Here is a 25,438-nt window from a genome sequence, read left to right on the forward strand (position 1 = left end):
TTCATGAACCGATTCGAGTGAATCAAACAGTTTTTGCTTCGATTTTGTCTTGTGTAGTTACATAAGATCTAAGCAATTGAACAACTCTTTAACTAGTTCATTTGAGTCATTTGGATTAGTTATGGTGAAGAAGAATATGGTGGATATGAAAGTGATCATATGGCTAACCATTTGGTTAACTATTGTTGAACCAACAAATGTTAATGTTTGGGAATGGTTCATAAACCCAAAATTGGACATTTCATTTGTGTGTAACAAGCTAAGTTTTCGATCCGACGGTTGAGAAATATTAGCTTGAATCTAATCAGGTTTTCATCTAACGGTGAATATTGAATGCTTTGTTACCAAGCTAACATTGATTGCAAACCCTGATTTGAAAGACTATATAAGGGAGAACTCTAGCAACTGGGAAACATAATCCTCACACCTTATGTGTGATACTAGTTGTGCTAAGCTAGAGTCGATTCTCCTTTAACCTTTGGTTTATTCTTCTAAACCAGGTTAACGACTTAAAGACTTCATTGGGATTGTGAAGCCAGACCGATACTACTTTTATCGTAGTTGTGTGATCTGATCTTGCATCTTCTATCGTACGAGTACAATTGAAATAATTGGCTTGAGATTTTATATCTCCGATAGGCAAGATAAAAAGTAATCACAAACAAACTTCGTCTCATCGTTTGTGATTCCGCAATATCTTTTTTCGCTGCGTCGATTAAGATTATTGTGAGGTGATTAACACATAAATGCTGCATTTTGTACCCATATTTATATTAGTTAGGACTCGATATTTCGGGTAACAACTCTATTTTAGTGCTTTTGTAGAAAGTACGAGTAAATCAGGTCTTCCGAAGGATAAATAGCTAAAACGAGAAGCTAAATGGTATTTGCCACAAAAATCACCGATATTCCGATTTACGGCATGGAAGAATGAGAATCGTGTTAATAGTGGACTGTGGTGCTAACAATTTAAGTTGTCAGCAAAGCCCATGTCATAGCCAGAGAATAGTGCAGCTAAGTTAAGAATTGTCACTGTGCATGCAAGCGCGTGGACCCATTTGAGCTTAAGAGATGGTGGGATGTGTACAGCTACTTCGGCATATCTCGTTTTATTATAATAAAGAAGATTTGGAACAGGGTCAACAGGCTTAAAGAAGGGTTACAGCTTCCATTTTGTTTTCATTTCTCCGAAGCAGCTGCTGGTGCTTCTAGTTCTTGCCGAGAGATTGAAATTACAGAGATATATTAATGAGAAAAGGTAAAAGAAAGGAACACCAGTCTGTTGTCATTTTGAGCTCGAGTTGTAGCTGGAATTCCTGCGAAGAAAGATGAGGAATGGAAATGGTGTAGGCTGGAGTTTTTGCAGACACGGTGGTGATTGAGAAACGATCTTGATTGCTGGTGGTGTTCGGCTGAGTAGAATGGTGATGCTGTTCATCTCTCGGCTGTAGAGTTCAAGTTCTTCTCGAGACTTGAATGTGCTGTTGTGTTCAGGGTACCGTTTGAATGAAAAGAAACGGAAGAGAAAAAAAGAGGCGGCTACGGAGCCGTGAGTGGGATAATAGAAGGATTTGCCGTTTTGATTTTATTTTCTCCATGATTTGCTAAATTGTTTGTTAGGGTTTAGATAGAAGCCAATTTAATTTTATAAACTCAAAGATGATATTTCTAATAAGATTCATTTGACTAGTAGTTTCTCTTCATATAGTTTTTCAATTGATTTTTAATCGGTGTTTAATCGTTTATGTGATTTTTTTGATTATTTATGTTTTTCAATTGATATTTCGTGCTTTGGTAAATTCCTTACGTGATATGCTTTAGAATTGACTAGATGTGCGCCGTGCGTTGCACAGCCTTAGACTTACCATCCCATAAGAAAGTTAAATTTCACTTTACATACAAATCTAAGCTATCTTCAAATCTGGGTACTTTCCCCCTGAACTGGAGCACATGATACAAAACAGATGAGCTGTTGTTCAAAAAAAAAAAAAAAAAGACTCTAAGCGACTAAATGTACACATAACCCCAAAAGAGACATAATAATAAACCATCTGAACCTCCTATACCCTCATTTTCCCCTTCCCCATTCTCCTATCTTTCACCAAAAGCTCCACCAACCTGCGTGCCTTACTTCCTTGTAAACGGAGCTATACCCTGCAAAGAGGGATCCGATTGATATAGCTAGTTTTGAGTCCTGAACCTAGACCGGAAACATAAAAGCACGCCAACGATAAGAACATGAAATGCTTTGGATAAACACTCAATTTACCAATTCCAAACACGAAAAAAATATCTTATTGCAAAAGAAACACTAAAAAAATATCATATTGCAAAAGAGAGTTAGATAAGCAGGTATACTTTGCAGAAAGGGATCCGCCTAATATAAATATAAAAAATATCTATATATGGCCTGACTTTAGATGAAGTGTTAAATGAAGAGCAAGAAGTACATCTTGTGCACTTATATAACAGCCTAGGAAGCACATGATTGGAGATATATATTAAAATTACGACCAGTCAAACATAAGATGAAATCATTATAAGAAGTAATAAACTCTTATCTCACTAAGAAAACAGAAACTGAAGGTATTGATTCTGTTCAATACTGATCTTTACTTACTCATGTAAAAGCATTCCAGGCTTTGGACATTTCTCATGTTACAAAAAGATAGGTGGAATCAAGAAAGGAAACCCACCGACAGATGAGCAAAATAACATCTCCGTCTGCATATATCAAAGAGAACAACAACACAAAGTTTGAATTCTTTTGTCCATACCGCGCAAAAGTACAAAATATTAAAATGTGTATATAGTACTACTTGACTGTTTAACTTTCACAATAAAAATGTTCCCAGAATATAGTTGAACTTGCAAACTAAAATTATCCTCAGAAGAAATTTTTCTTTTTAGGTGTGCAGTAAGTAATTCATATTTTACATTAAAGTGCCCGTGCAAATTGCAACAATAGGCAAGACAATCCGAACAATGAATCAGCAACTTGTCTTTCATATATTCATACTACATTCAAAACCTGAGCACTTCGCCTTACAACTCTACACAATTAGTAACTTATCCCGTCGTTTTCCTACCGGCTAGTTTAAGGCTGTGATGCTAATGCAAACACGGAATGAATTGCACCAGTAGTTGTCGATCACTAAGCTTCCAAACTTTAGACACATAATGATATTCAATGTAAGGATCCTATCATGTGATTAATATACCAATCTCAATATCAATATGCTCGATTATAAAAGTAAGCATTGAGCTGAGATAACAATATATTTTCTTCACCTTTTCTCGTGAAAGGAAAAACTAACATAGTTCAAAAGACTGATCTCTGGCCCGGGTGGTCTATAAGTTAACCCGAAATTCGGAACTGGAACTTGAAAGTATACCTTACAGAACAGGTTGGGAGGTGTTAAGAGCTGGCATCAGTTCTATTATTTTGGCATTGGAAATAATCAACACCCGACATAGAGCCACCACCAATAGGACTTCAAATCCTGTCAAATCTGCACCAATCAAGAATACACAATGCAAGTTAACTATGTAAGAACAGGTATGATAACAAAACATCAGATTAGACCATTACCGAACTATTAAAATCAAGTGAGTTTCTGATTTTGAATATTCAAAAATAAAGCGATAGAAAAATACTAAAGAACTCGTATGAACAATGCAACACCTAAATTAAATAAGAAGATACTGACCTAACCTAAATAATGATAATAATCCTTGTGAAGAAACAATCGCAAAAAGAACAAAAAAAAAAAAGAAGAAAAAAAAAAAAATTAATAGGGTTAAGGTCAACATACCATAGTTTTTTTTTGGTTTGTCCAGAGCAACGAAAATCGTAGCTGCAAACAATGGACAATAATTAGAGCCAAATCAACAATGGCAGACATGATCACCGAAGAAGAAATCTTAGGAATTAAAAAGACAATTAAGGAGAACAGACAGAGGAAAAGGGAGGAGAGGCAGTGGAGAAAAAAACGTGGTATTCAGAAACTCGGTGATTACTGATTAGGGTTTAGTTGCGGACGGAAAATAAACTCCGTGGTGGTGTTTGAGTAAATATTTGGTGTGTGAAAAACCACGTATTTCTGTTGGTCTAAATATTTTTGGTAGGTCCCGAAGCTCTAAGAAGAGAGCTTGATTCAACTTTTAACCACAACAGAGGAAAATCACCTGAAATCATATTATTAATATGTAATGCTTTAGAATCGCTACCTATGAAGCGAAGGAAATTACAACGGAGAAACAATATTTTAGAATTTAACATACAATCTTCCGAGACATGAGATTGATTTCGAAATTTGTCTTGAGTAATAAATAGAGATTAGTAGAGTTTTATATGATCGAATTGGTGGAAATCGAAAACCCTAATAATTCATTCTCATTTTGTTCATTGTTAGAATTATTATTATTTTATTTCGTCCCAATTATCTGAAACATCGTTAAACATCGTCTATTTGATTATTTAGTTTTGGTATTAGTTGGTAGAGTATTTCACACTCCTCGTGGGAACGACCTGTACTTGCCATTGTTCTACTAGTTAGACACTGTGCACTTGCAGTAATATTATTGTAGGTTTCTCAACCTATCACGAGGTGATTAATAATACTAAGTTGTTCTTCGGGAATATAAGTCTGGTATTATTGATTGGTTCATGTTCACCTTGATTTATTAAAAGACGGAACAAAACTCGTAGGTATATTCGTGGGAGACGGATTTATCTATTATCGTAGACTTTTCTGTGTGATACATATTTGTTTATTAAAGTGTTCGACTTTGGGTCGTAACAACTCTTAGTTGTGGGTGAGATCAGCTAAGGGAATCAAGTGCGCAGTATCCTGCTGGGATCAGAGGCATATGAGCATAACTGTACCTTGGATCAGTGTGAGATTGATTGGGGTTCAACTACAGTCCAGACCGAAGTTAATTTGGAGTAGACTAGTGTCTGTAGCGGATTAATATAGTGTGTGTTCAATCTGGACTAGGTCCCGGGTGTTTTCTGCATTTGCGGTTTCCTCGTTAACAAAATTCTGGTGTCTGTGTTATTTCTATTTCGCATTATATTTGTTTATATAATTGAAATATCACAGGTTGTGCGTTGTTCAATCAATTAGAATATCCAACCTTTTTGGTTGTTGATTTAAATTGATTGACACTTAGATATTGGTCTTTGGTACCATCCAAGTTATCTCTCTTTGATAAAGACTCGCAGATTTCTATTTGCTTGAGTAAAGATCAAATCGAGAGATTGAGATATAAAACTCTTTGATATACTTTTCATTGATTGAGTCTAACTGTCTAGTTGATTCTCATAAAAGTATATAGGAGTTTGTCCATACAGATTGCTAAGCGAAATATTGGGTGTGGTTGTTAGACCCCCGCTTTTTCAATTGGTATCAGAGCAGGCAAACACGTTCAAGACCTTACAAGTCTGTGTTTGTAGCGATCTGACTCTATGGACAGAGGTGATATCTCAATTGACGTACCACCAGTCTTCGATGACTCAAATTACTTAAGGTGAAAAATTGTTATGCGAGCTTTTCTTCAAGCGCATGATTTTCAATCATGTGTATATGTTGTTAATGGCTATGATCCTCCCGTTGTGGAAGTTGGAGATGTAAACGTTCCCAAACCTATTGGTGAATACAACCCTGCTGAGATACTTGCTGCAAAGCAAAACTCCGACGGTTTAAATGCGATCATACATGCCATTACCCCAAATCTTCAGCACCATGTGACTAATTGCACTAAGTCGCAAGAAGCTCGAGATATCTTGGAAACCGTATTCGAAGGTAACTCCAGCGAAAAGGAAGCTAGGCTTCAAAACCTTAATTCCGATTGGGAAAACCTTCGTATGGCAGATGAAGAAACATTTGATGAGTTTAATCACAAAGTATCTGAAATTGTTAATGCATCTTTTGCATTGGGTAAAACTATTCCTGAAAAGAACATTGTGATGAAAATTCTCAGATCGCTGCCATGTAGATACGATTCTAAGAAGCATGCCATCGTTGAGGGAAATAACCTTGATAATCTTTCCAGAAATATGCTGGTTGGGAAGATTAAGATTTTTGATCACGAACATTCATCCAAAACTAAGGATGTTGCGTACAAAGTACAAAAGGACACTAAATTACTTGATAAGAGTAAAAAAGTGTATATCTCTGAAGATGATCATTCTGAGACAGATTCATCAGATGAAGATCTTGACAAGTCAGTCTTGATGATCACAAGACAGTTTAGAGATCTTCTGTTAAAGAGAAGTAAACTGTTCTCCAGAGATAAACCTAAAGCATCAGTTAAACCTCATAATCATATTCCTCCTAAAAATAGGGAAACAGATGAGACTGATGATGAGGATATGCCTCGGTGATTTAAGTGTAAAGAATTTGGTCATTTTGCAAACGAGTGTCCAAATCGTAGAAAATACACTGGGAACAAAGGTCTTGCTGCAACTCTTGATGAAATATCTGACAGTTATGGTTCTAATGGAGACGAGAAATCAAGTGTTGCACTTCTTGGTGAAAATATTGATTTTGATAACTGTAGCAATACATACATCAATCTCAATATTCTTTCAGAAGATAATCCAACTAATCTGGAAGGAAAAATTGACCTATTTCTTGGAAACTCTGTTTGTAATGTTTCAGGTTCCACCATGTGTCTAGCTACATGCACATCTCAAAATCCTGATTTATATCCTAGTTTGACGTGTTCGTATTGTTCTCCAAAAGGTCATGAACTTTCAAGGTGTTACAAGTACAAACACCAATTGAGGCACGTCAACAAACTTCAACGAAGAGCAAATCATTTAGCAAGGAAGATTAAACTTGCTCAGAAGACCGCTGAGGTATGTAGGATCTTATCTTCGTCTAAGAAGTTAGTTTCCAAGGATAAACCAAGACCATTAGAGAAGAAAGTATGGTCAAGTCGTTTTGATAGACAGAAGTCTGAGGATTCCTCTCAAGAGGAAAATGGTGAACAAATTGTTGTTCACCGCAACGTAACTTGAATGTGTTGATATGGAAATCTTGTCTCATGTTCCTGATCAAAAGAGACAATGATTTTGTACCTCTCAGGCTTTAGGAAAAGTTTTTCTTTCTTTTTTTCTTAGTTTTTGTTCTTCCTGTCTATCAAAGGAGGGTTATTATCGACAATTATGCTCTTTATAGGATTGTGAGTTGGACGTGTACGAACCTGTTCAAAGGTTTCGAAACCCTACATTCCTGTTTTCCTTCGCCGTGACTTCTTTTTATCTCAAGACTATTTGTTGAGTTCAATTTGTGATTTCCTCTCACAAACCCATACGTTATGGATACTCCAAGTATGATGTCTTCTGATGGAAAAGATGTTAATGTGATTGTTAAGCCATCAATCATGAAGGGAAAATAAAAATCTCCGTTATCTCCTACCTTGAAAAGAAAACGAAGGAATGTGAGGAAGCCAAGAGTCGTTCCTTCAAACTCTCAGAAGTTTTCTGGTGTTCTTGAAGAGTTGAAGGAGATGCCAAAAGAAAATCAACAAATAAAGGCTTTTGTGTATAAGACTCATGAGATTCAGAAGGCCCTGGTTTGACAACATCAACCAAGAAGGTTTATTGATATAAACTCCTACCTTAATGAACCTTATGTTTCAATGGCTGTCGACGACAAGGAGTTCGGGGACGATAAAGAATTATTCAAATGTCTTAACATCTAGTAAATCTTCTATATTTTTGTTTTTGTTTAAAAGAATAACTAGAGGTTGGAATAGCCATTATTGTGATTACACATAGTTATGTCCAACGTTTTCATCTTCATGTTTTTAGATTTATTGGTTTAAACTCTAAAATTGTTTGGAAGATGATTTTTGCAGTATTAATCTTTATGGTTTTATATATTGCAATATTGTTATGGGATATGTGTGTTTGCGTCCGTGAACTTGATTGTCCCATATCTTGTCAAAAGTAAAGTCGTTCATGAATTGATATGCATGTATTGATGCAAGAATGAATGGACTTTTGACAAATACAAAACTTAAGCCTATATTGTCATTTATTAATGGAAGATAGGTTAAAATCTTTTGTTTGCAAGGATTATGTCTATTAAATGTCGTTATGCAAATAGTGATGGAAAATAGAATGAATCCTTGTATATTCCGCAGTAATTGATCTTCCCTGATCCATATTTTATGTATTAATGTGTGGCTCCGTAATGTGTCTTGTGTTGAGCACGAAACAACCAAGTTGATTATTTTTATGATTAGCCTTGTTGTTGTTCCGTAAGGTACTTTATGTTGAGCATTTTGAACTAAATTAATCATCTTGTTTGGTTATTTAGTTATGACTCCATAAGTCTTCTTATGTTTGAGCGTTCATGACTGGGTTGATTGTTTAACTTAGTCATTGCTCCATAGACTCTCTTATGTAAGTATGACCAATTAAATTGATTACTTTTGTGGCTAATTTGGTTGTGTATTTCGATTAGATTAATTATGGGTTTACTTGTGATTAATCTAATTGAGCGCCCTTAAGTCTCCATAAGTTTACTTGTGTTGAGCATTTTCGGTTTAATTAATCATGAACTTCTTGTGGTTAATTTAATATTTTGGATTCAAATTCATACTTGTATGAGATTTGTTATGTCCAAAGAAATCCTTCTTTTCTTTCGAAATTAAGGTCGCTCTTGTTGTTCCCTTGGGAATGACATTTTATGGGGGAGAGTTCTTTTTGAACTTGCGCTTAATTGCCAAATCTTTGTGGGGAGTGCGACTGTGGAATATTATAGGGGTTATCTTGTATCTTTAAACTCCTTGATGAATGCATTTAGCTTCGGCTTTATGATTGCATCAAAATAAGATGATATGTGTTCTTTCTTTTGGTCATGAAATGTCTCTTTCGGAAATTTCATTAGGATCCCGTTCTTGTACCTTTGCCAATTTTATTGACAAAAAGAGGGAGAATTAATATGTAGTTCACACTACAAATACATATGGTTTCGGATCATTATGTAAGGGGGAGTGGTTTCCATGTGAGATGGAGTGACTAAGGGGGAGTGATACTATCACCATAGTATTGTTGTTGAAGTTGTGATACAATTGAACTTTGACGTTGTGTAATGATACTATGACATTGTATAACAATGATTGAGAACTATTGTTTTCTTGTTGTTATAGCTACGGATTTGCAACAACGATGATGCTAAACTTACAACCTTTGGGATCATTGGAGTACTTTGAAGTGACGAAGATTTCGAGTAATGTTGAAGATTAGGCATGTGGAATAGGAGCTACAAAAGTTAATTTATTTATTTTTTGTATTTCATATGTATTAATAGTTTTTCCACTAAAATTGACAAAGGGGGAGATTGTTAGAGCATTGCTCGGTCGAACTCGCATGCGTTGCTATCTCAAGCATGTTTGTCAATATTAGTGATCAAAACTATAAGTCTTGATTATTAGACTATTAGAGCTAAGGTCTTGGATTAGGATAGAAAGTGTAGTTGAGCTCAAGACTCCATGGAAATCATCATACAAGACGAAGGACTACTCAAGGAACTGGTGGATATTCATCGACTAAAAGGTATGTGGAGACTTGAACTTATCTGTCACTCAAAAGTCTATTTACTCTATCTCCTACTCTCGAGACAAAAGTCGTTTTGATATATAGACTTTCATTATACACATTTTCTATTTCGAGCCGAGTTTATCTCGCCTATCTATTTCTTGAAATGTGTGTTGGTAAGCTTTCGATTTAGCCGAATTCATCTTTACCAAGTGACGAAAGTCATGTTATATTTCAATCACTTTGAAAATTGCTCTGATGAAAAATGGTATTTGAATAACGGATATAATGTTTTCTGAGAATGTTTCAATGATTGAAATGAGAGTTTAGATTACATAACCATTGGAGGATATAAGCATTGTTGTGGAAACACATATATGTATAAGTCCTTATTCCTTAAACCAAAGTTTGCGAACTTTGTTGATCAAAGAAATGAAAGTGGTGTGAGCCAAGTACGCGAACTCAGTCTGCGAACTTGGGGAACTTCTCGGCCCGAGATTTTCTGCTGGAGTTTGTGTACTCCTTCCATGAGCTTAAGTCCGCGAACCTAGTCCGCGAACTTGAGCAGGTTATATCTAAAGTCGGTTGTTCTTGAACTAATGTTTAAATAAACTAAGGAATGCTTTTGCAAACCGTGGCTATAAATTTCATGAACCGATTCGAGTGAATCAAACCGATTCTGCTTCAATTGTGTCTTGTGTAGTTATATAAGATTTCCTTGCAATTGAACAACTCTCTAAATAGTTCATTTGAGTCATTTGAACTAGTTATGGCGAAGAAGAATAAGGTTGATATGAGAGTAATCATATGGCTAACCATTTGGTTAACTTGTTGAACCAACAAATGTTAATGTTTGGGTACGGTTCATAAACCCAAAATTGGACATTTCATTTGTGTGTGACAAGCTAAGTTTTCGATCTAAAGGTTGAGAAATATTATCTTTAATCTAATCAGTTTTTCATCTAACGGTGAATATTGAATGCTTTGTTACTAAGCTAACATTGATTGCAAATCCTGATTTGAAAGTTTATATAAGGGAGAACTCTAGAAACTGGGAAACCTAATTCCCACACATTCTGTGTGATACTAGTTGTGCTAAGCTAGAGTCGATTCTACTTTAACCTTTGGTTTCTTCTTCTAAACCAGGTTAACGACTTAAAGACTTAATTGGGATTGTTAAGCCAGACCGATACTACTTTTATCGTAGTTGTGTGATCTGATCTTGCATCTTCTATCGTAGAGTACAATTGAAATAATTGGCTTGAGATTTTATATCTCCGATAGGCAAGATAAAAAGTAATCACAAACAAACTTCGTCTCATCATTTGTGATTCCGCAATATCTTTTTTCGCTGCGTCGATCAAGATTATTGTGAGGTGATTAATAATAGTAAGTTGTTCTTCGGGAATATAAGTCTGGTATTATTGATTGGTTCATGTTCACCTTGATTTATCAAAAGACGGAACAAAACTCGTAGGTATATTCGTGGGAGATGGATTTATATATTATCGTAGACTTTTCTGTGTGATACAAATTTGTTTATTAAAGTCTTCGACTTTGGGTCGTAGCAACTCTTAGTTGTGGGTGAGATCAGCTAAGGGAATCAAGTGCGCAGTATCCTGCTGGGATCAGAGGCGTAGAAGCATAACTGTACCTTGGATCAGTGTGAGATTGATTGGGGTTCAACTACAGTCCAGATCGAAGTTAATTTGGAGTAGGCTAGTGTCTGTAGCGGCTTAATACAGTGTGTGTTCAATCTGGACTAGGTCCCGGGGTTTTTCTGCATTTGCGGTTTCCTCATGTCTGTGTTATTTCTATTCCGCATTATATTTGTTTATATAATTTAAATATCACAGGTTGTGCGTTGTTCAATCAATTAGAATATCCGACCTTTTTGGTTGTTGATTTAAATTGATTGACACTTGGATATTGGTCTTTGGTACAATCCAAGTTATCTTTCTTTGATAAAGACTCGCAGATTTCTATTTGCTTGAGTAAAGATCAGATCGAGAGATTGAGATATAAAACTCTTTGATATACTTTTATCGATTGAGTCTAACTGTCTAGTTGATTCTCATAAAAGTATATTGGAGTTTGTCCATACAGATTGCTAAGCGAAATATTGGATGTGGTTGTTAGACCCCCGCTTTTTCAGGTCGCTTTAAACTCTCCATACTCTCACTAGAAGTATAGTCGCACTCTATGTTTGACCGACCCCCTTTTGGGCCAATCAAGTTGCTCTGAACTTGCCACCATACATTAAAGACCAAATGCACCCTGTCGCGCCACCATGCTAAACTGACAAGCCAAACGCGCCCTACCATAACAACATATTGGTCGGCATGCCAACATGCCACTCTACCGCGGTAGCATGCCAACATGCCACTCTACCGCGGCAACTTCACAACATGCTACCTCGCAAACATGCCACTTCGTGGCAACCTGCCATAAATAGCCACCCACGGCAATTCTTACTCATGTGGCCGTTTCCACACTATGGCCTTGCCTTAGTTCCTTTGGCATAGCCATGGCGCTATTGCACGAAAGTGGCGCCATGCCGCAGCCGCATGCCACGTGCACTAATTAGGGTTTCAACATGCCAAACCCTAATTTGGGAAAATTGCTACCAAAGCCAAATAACGTTTCCCAGAGCAGAGAGATTGGCGTGGTAACAAGGCCAATGTTGCCACATGTGGGTCCGACTACACGTCGCCAAGTTTTGGCCACGCCAAACCCTAATTCTTCCACGCCGAATTCTTCCACGGAGCCTTGGACACGCTAATCCCTAATTCTTCCACGGCGAATTCTTCCACGGAGCGTTGGCCACGCCAAGCCCTAATTCCAACACGGCCACTGGCATGCCACCATACCGCGACCACTGGCATGCCACCATGCCACAGCCACTGGCATGCCACCATGCCGCCGCCACTAGGCATGCCACCATGCCACAACTATACCAATGGCGCCACTTCGCTATGTAACAAGATGCAGCCATAATCAACGACCACTCTTCCTCATGAGATGTAATCTCAGCCATCGGAATTCGCCATCGAGCTGTTTAGCTCGTGACAAGTTTTAAGCGACTAGCCAAAACGAGCATAGCATCACATATGCTATTTACCTACGGCAAGCCTCTCAATTCTAAACTTGACACACGTAGCAAAGTGCTACATGTTTTCCACGAAAACATTCGATACATCAAAACATGTCACAAACTGGGGGATACTCATCAGGGTATTGGTCTGGCGGTTTACAGTATGCGGCGTGCAATACGCCCGTTACAGAAAGTGTCATAAAGCGGGGCGATTAGTAATGGCAAGAAATAATGGTGTAAACGTATCATTCATTATGGAAACATAAATTCCAGGCGTTACCCGCTATTCCCTTCTTCCACCACTCAATCGTTTCCACTTCCCACGAGACCAGTGTACGTTTTGTTACAACTTGTATAAATAGGTCTCACCTATTTTCCACCAAAATACAAGTTTTGGTCAGGAGAACAATACCACATACAGAAATCATCTGATAGCTTTCTCACTCAGCTAGCCAGTTCAACTTTCTGATACAAGTCGCAAAACGCCCACACTTCCAGAATCAACTATTCTGGTCTCCACACTTTCTTCGCTTCCCTCCCTAAGACTAACCCTTCTCCTTCACTTTGTGACTGAAGCAAGCCTGTAACGACCATTTCTTGGTTTAGGCCAGGATTGTACAGATTGATCTCTCGAATCAAAAGTACTCCCGTGCAGTACATTGTTTAGGGTTTAAATTCGTTTCTCACCCACACACCCAAAATTACCAAAATCAGCAGAAACGGTTTTCACCCACAAACACATAATTAAAATATGACTTTCGATTATGCACAATCGGAGGCACGGGTAAAATATTTTGTTCCGATTATACAAAATCGAAAGTCATATTCTAGTTGTTTCTCCCGATTTAGCATCAATTGGGTTCAGAAACTGATAAAGTCATGAGACATATATAATCAGAACTAAACAATCTAACATATCCCCCGATTGAATATACTCGGAAGTAAATAAATAGACTATGGCTTCCGATTAAAACGTAGCCCCAAAATTGGATTTTGCTAAAATCACAAAATTTTCAAATTTTAAAACTTACATAATCGATAGTGGGTTGAATTTGTCTACCCTATGATTACGTAAATCGGAAGACAAATACTATATATAGTATCTCCCAATTCTACCGAATCTGGGTGTCCCTAAATGTTCTAATCCTCTATACAAACCGTAAGGCAAAAAAAAAACAAAAAAATAAGCTACCGATTAAGTCAATTTTAGGGTTCAGTGGCAAGCAACGATATATAATCGGGAGTCACTCGTAAATATTAACTCTCGATCCTGGTCGATAAACCGAAAACCCTATAAAATGGACACAATCAGGAGCAAAAATTGAAGATCTAAACTACCGATTCTGGGAAATAACCGAAAACCCTATAGTTTTTTTCATGGATTCGTCAAATTGAAGCAACATAAACACATAAAACGATAGAAACTTACCTAATTGGGGCAATTTCCTGGAGAGTTTGATTATCAGAATCACCACCACCACCACCTACACCTACATGAGCGGCTTCATCTTCTTTATCTTCTTCGTGTTCGTCGTCTTCTTCGTTATTTGAAGCAATTACTCGAGTTCCTGTGGGTTCATTTGTATTAGTCATCGTTTTATAGAAGAATCGACGATGTTTTTGATTCGCTATGAACGAAGACGATGTATTGAAGTTTGAATAAGGGAGTAGTGTTTTTACTCTCCACAATCGGAAGGGAAGAAGAAGAGGAGAAGAATAGTTGAAAAAGAAAAGAAATAAAATGAAATGACTAGGTTTTGGGTGATCTAGTCGTCTAAAGGTTGTGTCGGCAATTTTAATCGGTAGTCAAATGATGTTCATTTGCTACCGATTATAGTCGGTTGCCCTAAATTCATTTTTCACAATTGGTAGTTTCCTGGCGTTTATTTTCTACCGATTAAATCAGTAGTCTCGTGATGTTATTTTACCTACTATTGTGGTAGTAGTCCCAAATTTAATTATTTCAAAACAAAGCGAAGAAGAGAAGGACATAATTATAATCGATAGATAAAATAACATCACGAGACTATCGATTATTAAGGGACATATATGTATTTTCAATCTATTTTGTCTTATTAGTCACCCCAAATTCTTTCAGGATAGCCCCTAATAACGCCAGGTTTCTTTTTCACCATTTTCGTATGATATATCCATGAATATGATGAGCTTTACATACACGAGAAATGAATCTCTTAACAAAAGAGAAAAAAAAAACCATCTTGATCCATTTCGAGAAATAAATCAGATCAATATCTCAGCATATATCGATGTCATTTTAGTACAGTGGTAAAATCACTGGGTGCTGATACCGGTAGTCTGAATTCGAAATTCATCGGCACCAAATCCTTTGCTGATAAGAAAATACTTAGTCAAGGGGAATCGAGACGTGGGCACAAACCTTTGATAAGAAGCTAAGCCTGAGACCACGAACAACAAGGTCAGGGCCGCCGAGATGAAAGAAAAGGCTTAGTTTTCACCAGTCGGTTTTGAGACCCTGACACCTATGTTGAAGAAAATCTTTTTATTTTACACCATGTGATGTACTTAAAAGTTGTGTTGTCGGTTACAGGAATCCGCAATATCATGGTCGAAAAAGAAATGAAATATAGGGTGGAAATAGTAAAATTCGTTGCTGAAACCTATACACGACTACACCCAACAAAAGAAATTCGGCCGACTCTCAGTACTCTATCCTCAACATTTTCTTCCCGCGTTTCAACTTGTTCATCCCATGGCGACGATAGGAATCTACAAACCATCTCCAAATGACCTAAATCCCATTTCACGTTCATATCTATCGAACCCTAAATTTCAATTTCAAACAAACAAGAAACAGAAGAGAATCAACTACAAGATAAACAATAACAGAACAACAATTTATGCTATCCATAACAGTAAATTAAGCAAAGAAAACAAAAAAGATTCCAAAGAGGAGAAAAAACTAGGGTTTGTAGATTATGACGAAGGGAAGCATCAAAAAATTTCAATTCAAGTTACTGGTTTCAGAAAAGATGATATTCAGAAACGTTATAGGTTACGAGTCGATGGTGACCCATCACAGAAGGATTGGACTATTTCTGAAGTGGTGGAAAAAATTCTTAAGCTCAAACATTGGGATGATATTGATGGAAAAGTTCTTAATCGCTGGGCTGGTCGATTTGCTAGAAAAAATTACCCTCTACTCATTCAGGTAATTGAATTTTTCTAGGTTTTGTAGAATTTGAAGTAGTTGGTACCAGGGAAAACCTCACATTTGCTTATTTTTGTTGATTATAGGAGATAACAAAACGTGGTGCTATTGAACATAGCGTTGAAGTTTTCCGGTGGATGAAAAATCAAAAAACTTATTGTGCTCGAAATGATATCTACAATATGATGATTAGGTTATACGGAAGACATAATCACATAGATCAAGCTCGCGGCTTGTTTTTCGAAATGCAAGAGTGGAGGTAAGGTTATTGTGCGTTCTTTCAAGTTTTTGTTGCAACTAAAACATAGTGGAGGGTTAGAACAGTAAAGCATGCTGTTGGTTCGGGGGTTCTCCATTTGATAGTCTCTGCATTATAAAGTGACAGAGTGTATACTTTGCTGTTAGGTGCAAGCCAGATATTGAAACCTACAACGCGCTCATTAACGCACATGGTCGAGCTGGTCAGTGGAGGTGGGCTATGAACATCATGGATGACATGCTTCGTTCATCTGTATGTATCTATACTCCCTTTTTTAATTGGCTGTAGAGGATGTCATATGGTAACAACATTTGTCATTCTTTTCTTTGCATATTATAAAGCTCTCATGATTTCTTGATTATAATCACGGGTAAAATCAGAACCAGAAAAATGTTACGTCTTAATCAGTGCCTCTCACTGCTTGAGGAACATGACAATTTGTTCTTTACTTGTAGAAATTTTATTGACCCGATGTCATGGGTGCAGATTGCTCCTAGCCGGTCCACGTACAACAATCTAATTAATGCTTGTGGATCCAGCGGACAATGGCAAGAGGCGTTAAAAGTTTGCAAGAAAATGACAGACAACGGAGTTGGGCCTGATTTAGTTACTCATAACATTGTGTTAACTGCGTACAAAAGTGGGGGTCAGTGCTCGAAAGCTTTGTCCTATTTTGACCTAATGGAAGGAACAAACATCCGTCCTGACACGACTACTTTTAACATAGTCATTCATTGCTTGGTAAAACTTGAGGAATATGAGCGAGCTGTGGAAATATTTAATGGAATGAGGGAAAAAAGAGCAGAATGCCACCCTGACACTGTGACATACACTACTATACTCTGTGCTTATTCTGCTTGTGGACAGATTGAAAACTGCAAGGCCATTTTTGCTATGATGCTTGCTGAAGGCTTTAATCCCAGTATTGTATCATATAATGCACTTATTGGTTCATATGCTTCACAAGGAATGGATAAAGAGGCTTTATCAGTTTTTAATGGTCTTAAACGGATTGGAGTTAAACCTGATGTTGTATCATATACATCTTTACTAAATGCGTATGGTAGATCAGGTCAGCCTGAAAAGGCAAGAGAAATATTGGAGATGATGAAAAGAAACTCACTGAAACCAAATTTAGTTAGCTACAATGCACTGATCGATGCTTATGGATCTGAAGGATTGTTAACTGAAGCTGTGGAAGTCTTGCGTGAAATGGAAGGAGACGGAATCCAGCCAAATGTCGTTACAATATGCACCCTCTTGGCTGCTTGTGGCCGTTGTGGTCAAATGGTGAGAGTTGATACTGTGCTTTCAGCAGCCAAATCTCGTGGAATCGAATTGAACACAACTGCGTATAATTCTGCTATTGGGAGCTACTTGAGCATGGAGGAGCATGAGAAAGCTTTAACCTTATACAAGGCTATGAGAATAAAGAAAGTCAAACCTGATTCTATTACTTGCAATATACTAATGAGTGGTTTTTGTAAAATTGGAAAGTATAGTGAATCACTTGAGTTTCTTCAAGAGATGAAGGATTTGAAAATTCCTTTTTCTAAGGAGGTTTACTCATCTGCAATCTGTGCTTACAGCAAACAGGCTAGTGGTTATTCTGTAGACCTCTTTTACTGTTGTTATCTTGCTCTAGCTACTAGTGGAAATGATGATCATTTCAATAATCTTTCAGGGCCAGCTAAGTGAAGCAGAATATATGTTTTCTGAGATGAAGATGAGTGACTGTTGTCCTGATGCTATAGCATATACTACCATGATACATGCATATGATGCAGCAGGTTATCTTGGTTATATTTTTTCAGATAAATTAGGTAAGAATAAGCTAAGTGACTGAATCAGAGTTTGACTCTGCAACTTCTTTTGTCTTCTAGGGAACTGGGAGAAGGCTTGTGACTTGTTCGCAGATATGGAAATAAATGAAATTGAACCAGATTCTATTGCCTGCTCGTCTCTTATGAGAGCTTTCAATAAAGGATGCCAGCCAACCCAGGTTGTCCGTATAGCACAGTTGATGAGGGAGAAAGCAATTCCATTTAGTGAAGCTACCTTCTTTGAAATTATATCAGCATGCAGCATGTAAGTTTAAGCTTTGCATTACATGTTAAAATACCATTCTGCACTCAAGCTTGACTCATCCCATTTCTTTCCATTGGATTTATTGTAGGAAACAATATTTTGTAGAGTTAATCGTCTCGAAATATCTTTCATGTTTGTGATTGTGGAACATGTTGAAAATTTACCTAACTATCATACTTCAGGCATGGATATGATTAGCACAAAACCTCATGTTGTTAACACGCGCTACAACATGTGTATTACATAACAATAGTTGCACATAGAATTCAGCACCTGAACATGACATCTTTATAGCTTAAACTAGATTACCTTATCCTTGTCTATGATCACCTTATAAACATATATATCATATCAGTTCTTCAACATTATAAACATCTTAAACAGTATAACCATCATGTTCTACAGCTTTATTATGCATAGAAATGAGCTTAAGCTAAATATGATTTGTTGTGCAAACCATAAAAATTTAACAGAACATATACCCATCATTGTTTTGATATCATTCCTAGTTTTCTCTTAAATTTGTCAATCTCACATATGAGTTATCGAGAAACAAATGGTTGCAGGCTACGAGATTGGAGATCAACAATGAGCTTGATTGAGATGATGGAGCCTTCATTTTCTCGAGTTTCAATTGGACTTCTAAATCAACTTCTCTATTTTATAGGGAAAAGTGGAAAGGTTGAGACGATGATGAAGGTATTCTTGGATTCTGGTGGCTCATTTCTTTTGCTCAGTGCTTGAAAAGATCGTTTTACCCTCCCGCTTCCGTAAATTTCCTGAGTTTATTTTAGAGCAAATTTGCGTCACACAATCTGTAGAAGTGAGCCTCTGTACTTTGGAAAGATAAAATTATAGAGGAAGTAAATACGGGCATCTTTAGATCTTCTATCCTTCACACAACACTCTTCTGGTTTCCGATTTAAGTGTTGAATTTTCCTTCAATACGCAGCTGTTCCACAAGATAGTGGCATCGGGTGCTGAGATCAACTTTGGCACTTACTCAGTTTTGCTGAAAAATCTTTTGGCTGTCGGAAAATGGAGGAAATATAGAGGTACCTTTTTTTTTTAATTTTTTTTTTATTTAGTTCGTTGTAGGAAATTGTTTTACTCACAGCAGATGCCTCTTTAATGTTGTGGTGTTCATACCCACTACTTGAGTTTGAAACTCGTCAGCATTATAATTCCAACTGTTTGATCAAAAACAAAACAAATCAAAAAATATACTCAAAATTCAAGGAGTAGGTGTTGGACAAGTTTTTTTTATTTTTTTCTTTCTTCCAGACTCATATTATCAAACACGTCTTCCAAATTGTTGCTTGTTTTTCTCTGCAATTTGTATAATCCTTTTTGGAAGAGTCATGCAAAACAGCAACTTATATTGCAGGTATTGCAGTGGATGGAGGATGCAGGAATACAACCCTCACTTGGAATGTACCGCAGTATTTATCCTTATGCATTGAAAGAGAGTGAAGAGTACTCTGCACTCATCCAGGAAAGAATAGGTTTGTTGCTTAACTGGAGGTCTCCATGTTTTTTGATGCTACAAACTTCCGTTAGTTAGTTCAAGAGCTCTAATTTGGTTTTCGGAATTTACAGGATCCTTGAAAAGGAAAGTTAATCAAGGGGATTCTGACTGTGACACACATGTTCACCAAGCTGCCTCCTTTGATGAGTGATGGAACAAAATCAGGAATCGATTGGTTGAAGATTTGGGGAAGAACTCAATGTTACTTGTAACAGCTTGGGATAGAAGATTCAAGCTTCTAAGTCTGAGTTCTACCGACGAGATGACTCCACGATAAAATGGGAGCATCACTTGTACAGTAACTCCAACATGAGTTTATATCTTCTAATAAAAGACTATTCAAGTTGGCAAAAAGTTTTCTGCAGAAATTGGTGAGACACTTCTAGTCTTTTTACTTTTCAACTGTTCCATTGTTGGTCTGATTAAATACATGCTTGCATCAGTTTCACAATTTCTTGAAATATTATCAAGTGTTAACCTATGTTTAGACCTATATTGACTCTCTTACAGGTCTGCTGATAAAATGTTGAGTTCATGGTGGCATGTAATAGCCACAATGCCGAAAAAACTACTACTGATGATAGTCAGAGTTGAAAGAGGGACTGGCAAATGAAAGCTTAACACCGTTGAGGTCTCGAACCCAAGTCCTCTTAACCTCTTGAAGAATATTTCTGACGCATCCTGTTCATAAGGGTGGGAACCCAATCTCGGAACGTCATGAAAGGACAAAATCACGTTAGGGGTGGGCTATTTTCTAGAAGATTTTGCCCAGAACTTGATTAAATTGAAGACTCACCCAAAATTTACACTAGCAACACTTTCCTGCAAGTAATTACAACTCTGTAACTTAGTAACTGGGTATTTCTGAGTGCTGGTTTTGTTGTGCCGAGAGGTTCTTATTGTTCCTCAAGGCTTCACAGGATCAGGCATCAGAAACGAAAACTAGAACATTCAACGGAAGCTAATGCACATAGAACACACAAGACAAGCAGATTTACGTGGTTCGGCAATGGCCTACATCCACGGGCACCAGAAATTCACTTCATTCATATATAAGAGAATACACAATGCACATGACACCCAACACCCCTTCTTCTTCTTCTTCTTCTTCTTCTTCTTCTCAACTCACCTTCAACTCTCTCAGCCCTAAAGCTATTAGAGGATCTACATCTCTCTAATGAAGAGATTACTTCTTTTCTTTGTGAGGAGATATCTACACCCTAAGGGTTTAGACAATATTGATGTAGTTGATGTAGATACCTATAACCTAAAGGTTATGCCTTTATTTATAGGCTTACAATACTTCAAATAGGAAACCAAGCTTTACTCTAATATAGGAAATCCAAACTAGCTATGATAGGAAACCCTTGTTTAGATAGAAGTCTAAACACATTCCAAAAATCAGTAAAAACTGATTTAGGAAATCACACTAATGTTTCCTAAAAATCAAGCCAATATCGAACAATTCTCCACCTTGGCAAGATTTCCAGGACAACTTCAACTTCACTATTCTCTGATTTCTCCACCTTGGCATGAAATCTCGACATTCACCTTCCACGCCTTCATATTCTACTGCCTTCAATCACCCGGAGGTGCCAATCATCCGTAGATGCTTCAATTCCACTAAAGGACTTCAATACTTCACTCACCCATAGGTGCCAACCATCCGAAGATGTTTCACTTCCATAAAAGGACTTCAATACTTTACTCACCCGTAGGTGCCACCCATCCGAAGATGTTTCAATCCCTCACAGGGCTTCAATTCTCCAATCATCTAATGATGTCTTCATACTTCAATCATCCTAAAGATGCTGCACTCCCACAAATGGGCTTCAATTTTTCATTCATCCGAAGACGTTGCACTGGTACAATTTCCAAAATCCTTGTCTAAGGTTCAAATGTGTCAATCGACACCAACACACCAAATGGTGTTTCAAGTTCCTTTTAAGGATGCAATGTGCTTCCACATGTGCTTCACAAATTCGATCCCATGTTAGGGCTGCAACTGCGTCTTAAAAAACACCAACATACTAATGCACCTAAAGATGCAGCAAACGTAAGTCATTGATTTAGTTCAAGATGACCAATCTTAGACACCACCAATTCTTTCGTAACTTTGCTGATTTTTCAACAATTCCAGTTATCTATGAATTCCTGACGCGTCTTCAACTTCATAGATTCTCACGTGCACATATTCTTCAAACTTGCAAGACTCAATTCTTTGCACATTTGCTTCAACTTGTAGGATATAGTCTTTGACTTCAACTCACCACTTCACTTTTCAAGTTTGAGCTCTTCCTCCATTCTACTTCTTCAAATTCCAACACTTCGTTTTTAGATGCAGAGTTCAATATTTCATCACATCCAACTGTATGGTGTACCCCCCATACCGACGAAGTTCTCTTCAAAAGATGAAATAATTCATACCTTACAAAGATGCAGTCTTTGTAAGTTCCCAAACATCTGTGTGAACACATTCCAATATTTCATATGTGGTGATATTCATGATATTTCATATCTTCAAAAAACTAGAATTTTCTACTTCAACTCCAAGCTTGATTCTTTCTCCACCTTCACACAATGTTCGCAAAATCCTAAACTGCATGATTCTGCGTTCTTCAAATACATGCCTTAACTGCATGATTTAGTCTTCAAATGTATTAGATTGCGCACTATCTAACGCTTCTATTTCCATATTCAGCAATACAGATTTCCATTCTTCAATCCTTTCATCACTGCAACCGCATTGGAAAACTTCTTCAATACTCCACCGTTTAAACAACTTTAAACCCCACGGAGTTAAATGGATTTTAGATTCTTATTCAAACTTCGGTATACACCGAACAACTTCAAACTTCTCGAGTTGCACCTAAGTACTTCAAACGAATGCTTATATCTTCAACTTCAAACTCCAACTCCTAAAAGTCAGAAACCATTCCCTAGAGGATGTATATGATACATAAACATTCAAACACTCGAGAACTTCCACATATTCTTCATCAACATCAAATCTTCATGTTCCAACATCCACGTTTGAACTTGAAACTTCTTTCCTATTTTCCAATGCTTTTTCTTATGACAAAAAGCAATTCAATTCAATTCAATTCAATTCACATACAACATTCTTCAAATAGTTTGCGATTTCTTCGCTTAACTATATTCTTCACATGTAGTATTGTACCTTATAATTGTGAAGTGCCACAATGATACCTTGTTCCTTGCAACCAAGTTTTCGCCTCAAAAAACGTAATGTATCCACATGACCAACCTGTTTTTCCACCACGGTCTTGCACTTCTTCAACTTGATGACTTCAAAAGGTAAACACCTTCATTCTCCGCCAAATATCATCAAAACAACAAAGGTAACAAACCACCTAGCTCCTCTTTCAAAAACAGTAAATCAAAGAGGTGCCTGGAAACATCCGAGTGGATAATTCAAAATGTACCATATTTGCGGTGTTCAACGGTACAAAAAATTCTGCTCCTACATTGTTGTGTAAACAATAAAAGCTTGCAGAAATTCAATGCTCATAAGCTAACTCTACAAGTAAGCTTCAAACTCAACACATTCAAATAAACCCTTATTCAATCATATACCCAAGGTGTATATGCCAAAAATTGTGTCGACTTCATTTTCAATCGCTTCTCTTCAAAACAGAACAAGAAACTACAGCTCCACCACACACAATATCTCCATATAGGAAGTCTATTACCGCGTCCTCAATCGATCATTAACAATGCAATATGCTTATAGCTACCCGCTTCAAGCACTTCTTCATGAAATTAAACTCTTCACCTAGAATTTATCAACCTTCCACTAGTGCCCTCGCAACACTAATACATTCAAACGATCAATAATTCTCACATGAAAACCAACTAATAGGTTTCTGCAATCCTCGCTACACCATGCAACTGAGGCAAACTTGAGTTTTAATTTCTTCAATTCTTTTGACTACGTCAAGGACAACATGATCAAACTAATGACAACCGGTAACATTCACAATTGTTCCCCTTGGTACTTCGAACAATTCTAAGGATCTTTTACGAATTCAATTTTTGCATCTTTACCTCTTCCAACGTACAAACCATTCAACTTGTACTTCAAACATGATTCTCTTGTTTCCTTGCAACTTGGCTTGCAAAGCAAGCACATTCAAACGGAAAACCAGCAAGGTATTCCCAGATAGTCCACAAAAGTCTCAAACAAACGAGGTAAAGAACAAAAAACAACCAAACACCTTTATCAAACTAGTTAATAAGGTTATGAAATTACTCACCCGAAGCTATGTAAAATACATAGGGTTTAAGCCTCAAGAAGTATACCAACGTCAAATCCTTCTTTCATGTAGAGCTTCAACTTCAAAAGTGTATCAATCAACAATCAACGAATATTAAACACTTCAAATACATTCGTTTATGAGTAATTGATACTTCAAATGGTGTTTGTCAAATCAGAAAATCCACCTCTTCACCTTGATGCAATTCAAACGATCTTGTTTCCATGATTCTTCACATGAGGCTATACAATGATTTTCTGAATTCCAAAGTAACTCTGATTTCAAATCGACATAACTTGATTCTACAACATGCCTATTGATGCATCTTCTTCTAGGCTTTTACTTCAATCTCCAAGTATGTCTTCTTCCATAAATCCTCTCACGTTTTCTGACGAAACTGTTACCACTTTGCACCATAGTTCTAAAACTGTCACCAATCTTCACCACAAGTTTTCAGAACTATCACGATTCTTCTACCACAAATTTCAGTCAAAAAACGTCACCTTGTCTTTGTGTTCTTCTTCAAATTTGACATCTTCTTTGATATCTTCACATACCGTTTCTGACCCAATTCAAAGGAGCAAACCCTAGATTTCAAGAACCTAGACCTAAGCTCTGATACCAGTTTGTTGTGCCGAGAGGTTCTTATTGTTCCTCAATGCTTCACAGGATCAGGCATCAGAAACGAAAACTAGAACATTCAACGGAAGTTAATGCACATAGAACACACAAGACACACAGATTTACGTGGTTCGGCAATGGCCTACGTCCACGGGCAGCAGAAATTCACTTCATTCATATATCAGAGAATACACAATGCACATGACACCCAACACCCCTTCTTCTTCTTCACATTCTCAACTCACCTTCAACTCTCTCAGCCCTAAAGCTATTAGAGGATCTACATCTCTCTAATGAAGAGATTACTACTTTTCTTTGTGAGGAGATATCTACAACCTAAGGGTTTAGACAATATTGATGTAGTTGATGTAGATACAGAAACCAAGCTTTACTTTAATTTAGGAAATCCAAAGTAGCTAAGATAGGAAACCCTTGTTTAGATAGAAGTCTAAACACATTCCAAAAATCAGTATAAACTGATTTAAGAAATCACACTGATGTTTCCTAAAAATCAAGCCAATATCAAACAGGTTTGATGTTGTTAAGGTAGAAAACATGCATTTTACTTCACTTTATTAGTTGTCCAAAATTTGTACATTTTCTGTTTTACTTTTATCTGTCGGTGTAATTATCATTCTTGTAACCACAGTGTAATATTCTCACAACTTCTTCTAACGGCTATGCTATCTCTAGGGATACTCTCGTCATCTAGCCTATATATTTTGAAATTCGACGTTTTTTAAGACTTTAAACGTAGTGTTCAGTAGCCACGTGTACCGTCTTTGGTACTTTAAACTATCAGTTTCACGGACCCCACAGACCAAA

At 37.0% G+C, this 25,438-nt stretch overlaps 1 protein-coding gene and 1 long non-coding RNA gene across 4 annotated transcripts; one reads left to right on the forward strand and one right to left on the reverse strand.

Annotated features, from left to right (window-relative positions):
• Window positions 1-1,832: 1,832 nt before the first annotated feature.
• On the reverse strand, window positions 1,833-4,026 carry LOC113313919. Its single transcript, XR_003342124.1, has 4 exons — window positions 3,816-4,026; window positions 3,396-3,512; window positions 2,621-2,724; window positions 1,833-2,200 (listed from the first exon to the last, which is right to left on the reverse strand). It is a non-coding gene; the product is annotated as an uncharacterized LOC113313919 (long non-coding RNA).
• Window positions 4,027-15,335: 11,309 nt separating this feature from the next.
• LOC113314460 (pentatricopeptide repeat-containing protein At2g41720-like) lies at window positions 15,336-25,168 on the forward strand. Of its 3 annotated transcripts, XM_026563253.1 has the most exons (12): window positions 15,336-15,840; window positions 15,927-16,099; window positions 16,246-16,351; window positions 16,586-17,695; window positions 17,784-17,889; window positions 17,983-18,187; window positions 18,754-18,886; window positions 19,140-19,242; window positions 19,575-19,692; window positions 19,787-20,086; window positions 20,204-20,589; window positions 25,144-25,168. In XM_026563253.1, exons 1-9 carry the CDS (start codon window positions 15,382-15,384, stop codon window positions 19,658-19,660), a joined length of 2,481 nt encoding a protein of 826 aa, XP_026419038.1. In that variant the 5' UTR covers window positions 15,336-15,381; the 3' UTR covers window positions 19,661-19,692; window positions 19,787-20,086; window positions 20,204-20,589; window positions 25,144-25,168. The 3 variants fall into 3 exon arrangements, with proteins under 3 accessions (XP_026419038.1, XP_026419036.1, XP_026419037.1); XM_026563251.1 differs by lacking the exon at window positions 25,144-25,168 and having other exon boundaries at window positions 20,204-20,774; XM_026563252.1 differs by lacking the exon at window positions 25,144-25,168 and having other exon boundaries at window positions 20,226-20,774.
• Window positions 25,169-25,438: the final 270 nt, after the last annotated feature.

The sequence above is a fragment of the Papaver somniferum genome, chromosome 9, assembly GCF_003573695.1.
Source record: "Papaver somniferum cultivar HN1 chromosome 9, ASM357369v1, whole genome shotgun sequence".
In the NCBI taxonomy this organism is placed as follows: Eukaryota; Viridiplantae; Streptophyta; class Magnoliopsida; order Ranunculales; family Papaveraceae; genus Papaver; species Papaver somniferum.

Bases quoted from the DNA above. Each gene is read 5' to 3' on its own strand.
- LOC113314460 (XM_026563253.1), top strand. From the start codon at position 15,382: ATGGCGACGATAGGAATCTACAAACCATCTCCAAATGACCTAAATCCC. The intron at 17,696-17,783 runs GCTAGTGGTTAT...ATAATCTTTCAG, and splicing joins TCTGTGCTTACAGCAAACAG to GGCCAGCTAAGTGAAGCAGA. The intron at 18,887-19,139 runs GTATTCTTGGAT...TTCAATACGCAG, and splicing joins AGGTTGAGACGATGATGAAG to CTGTTCCACAAGATAGTGGC.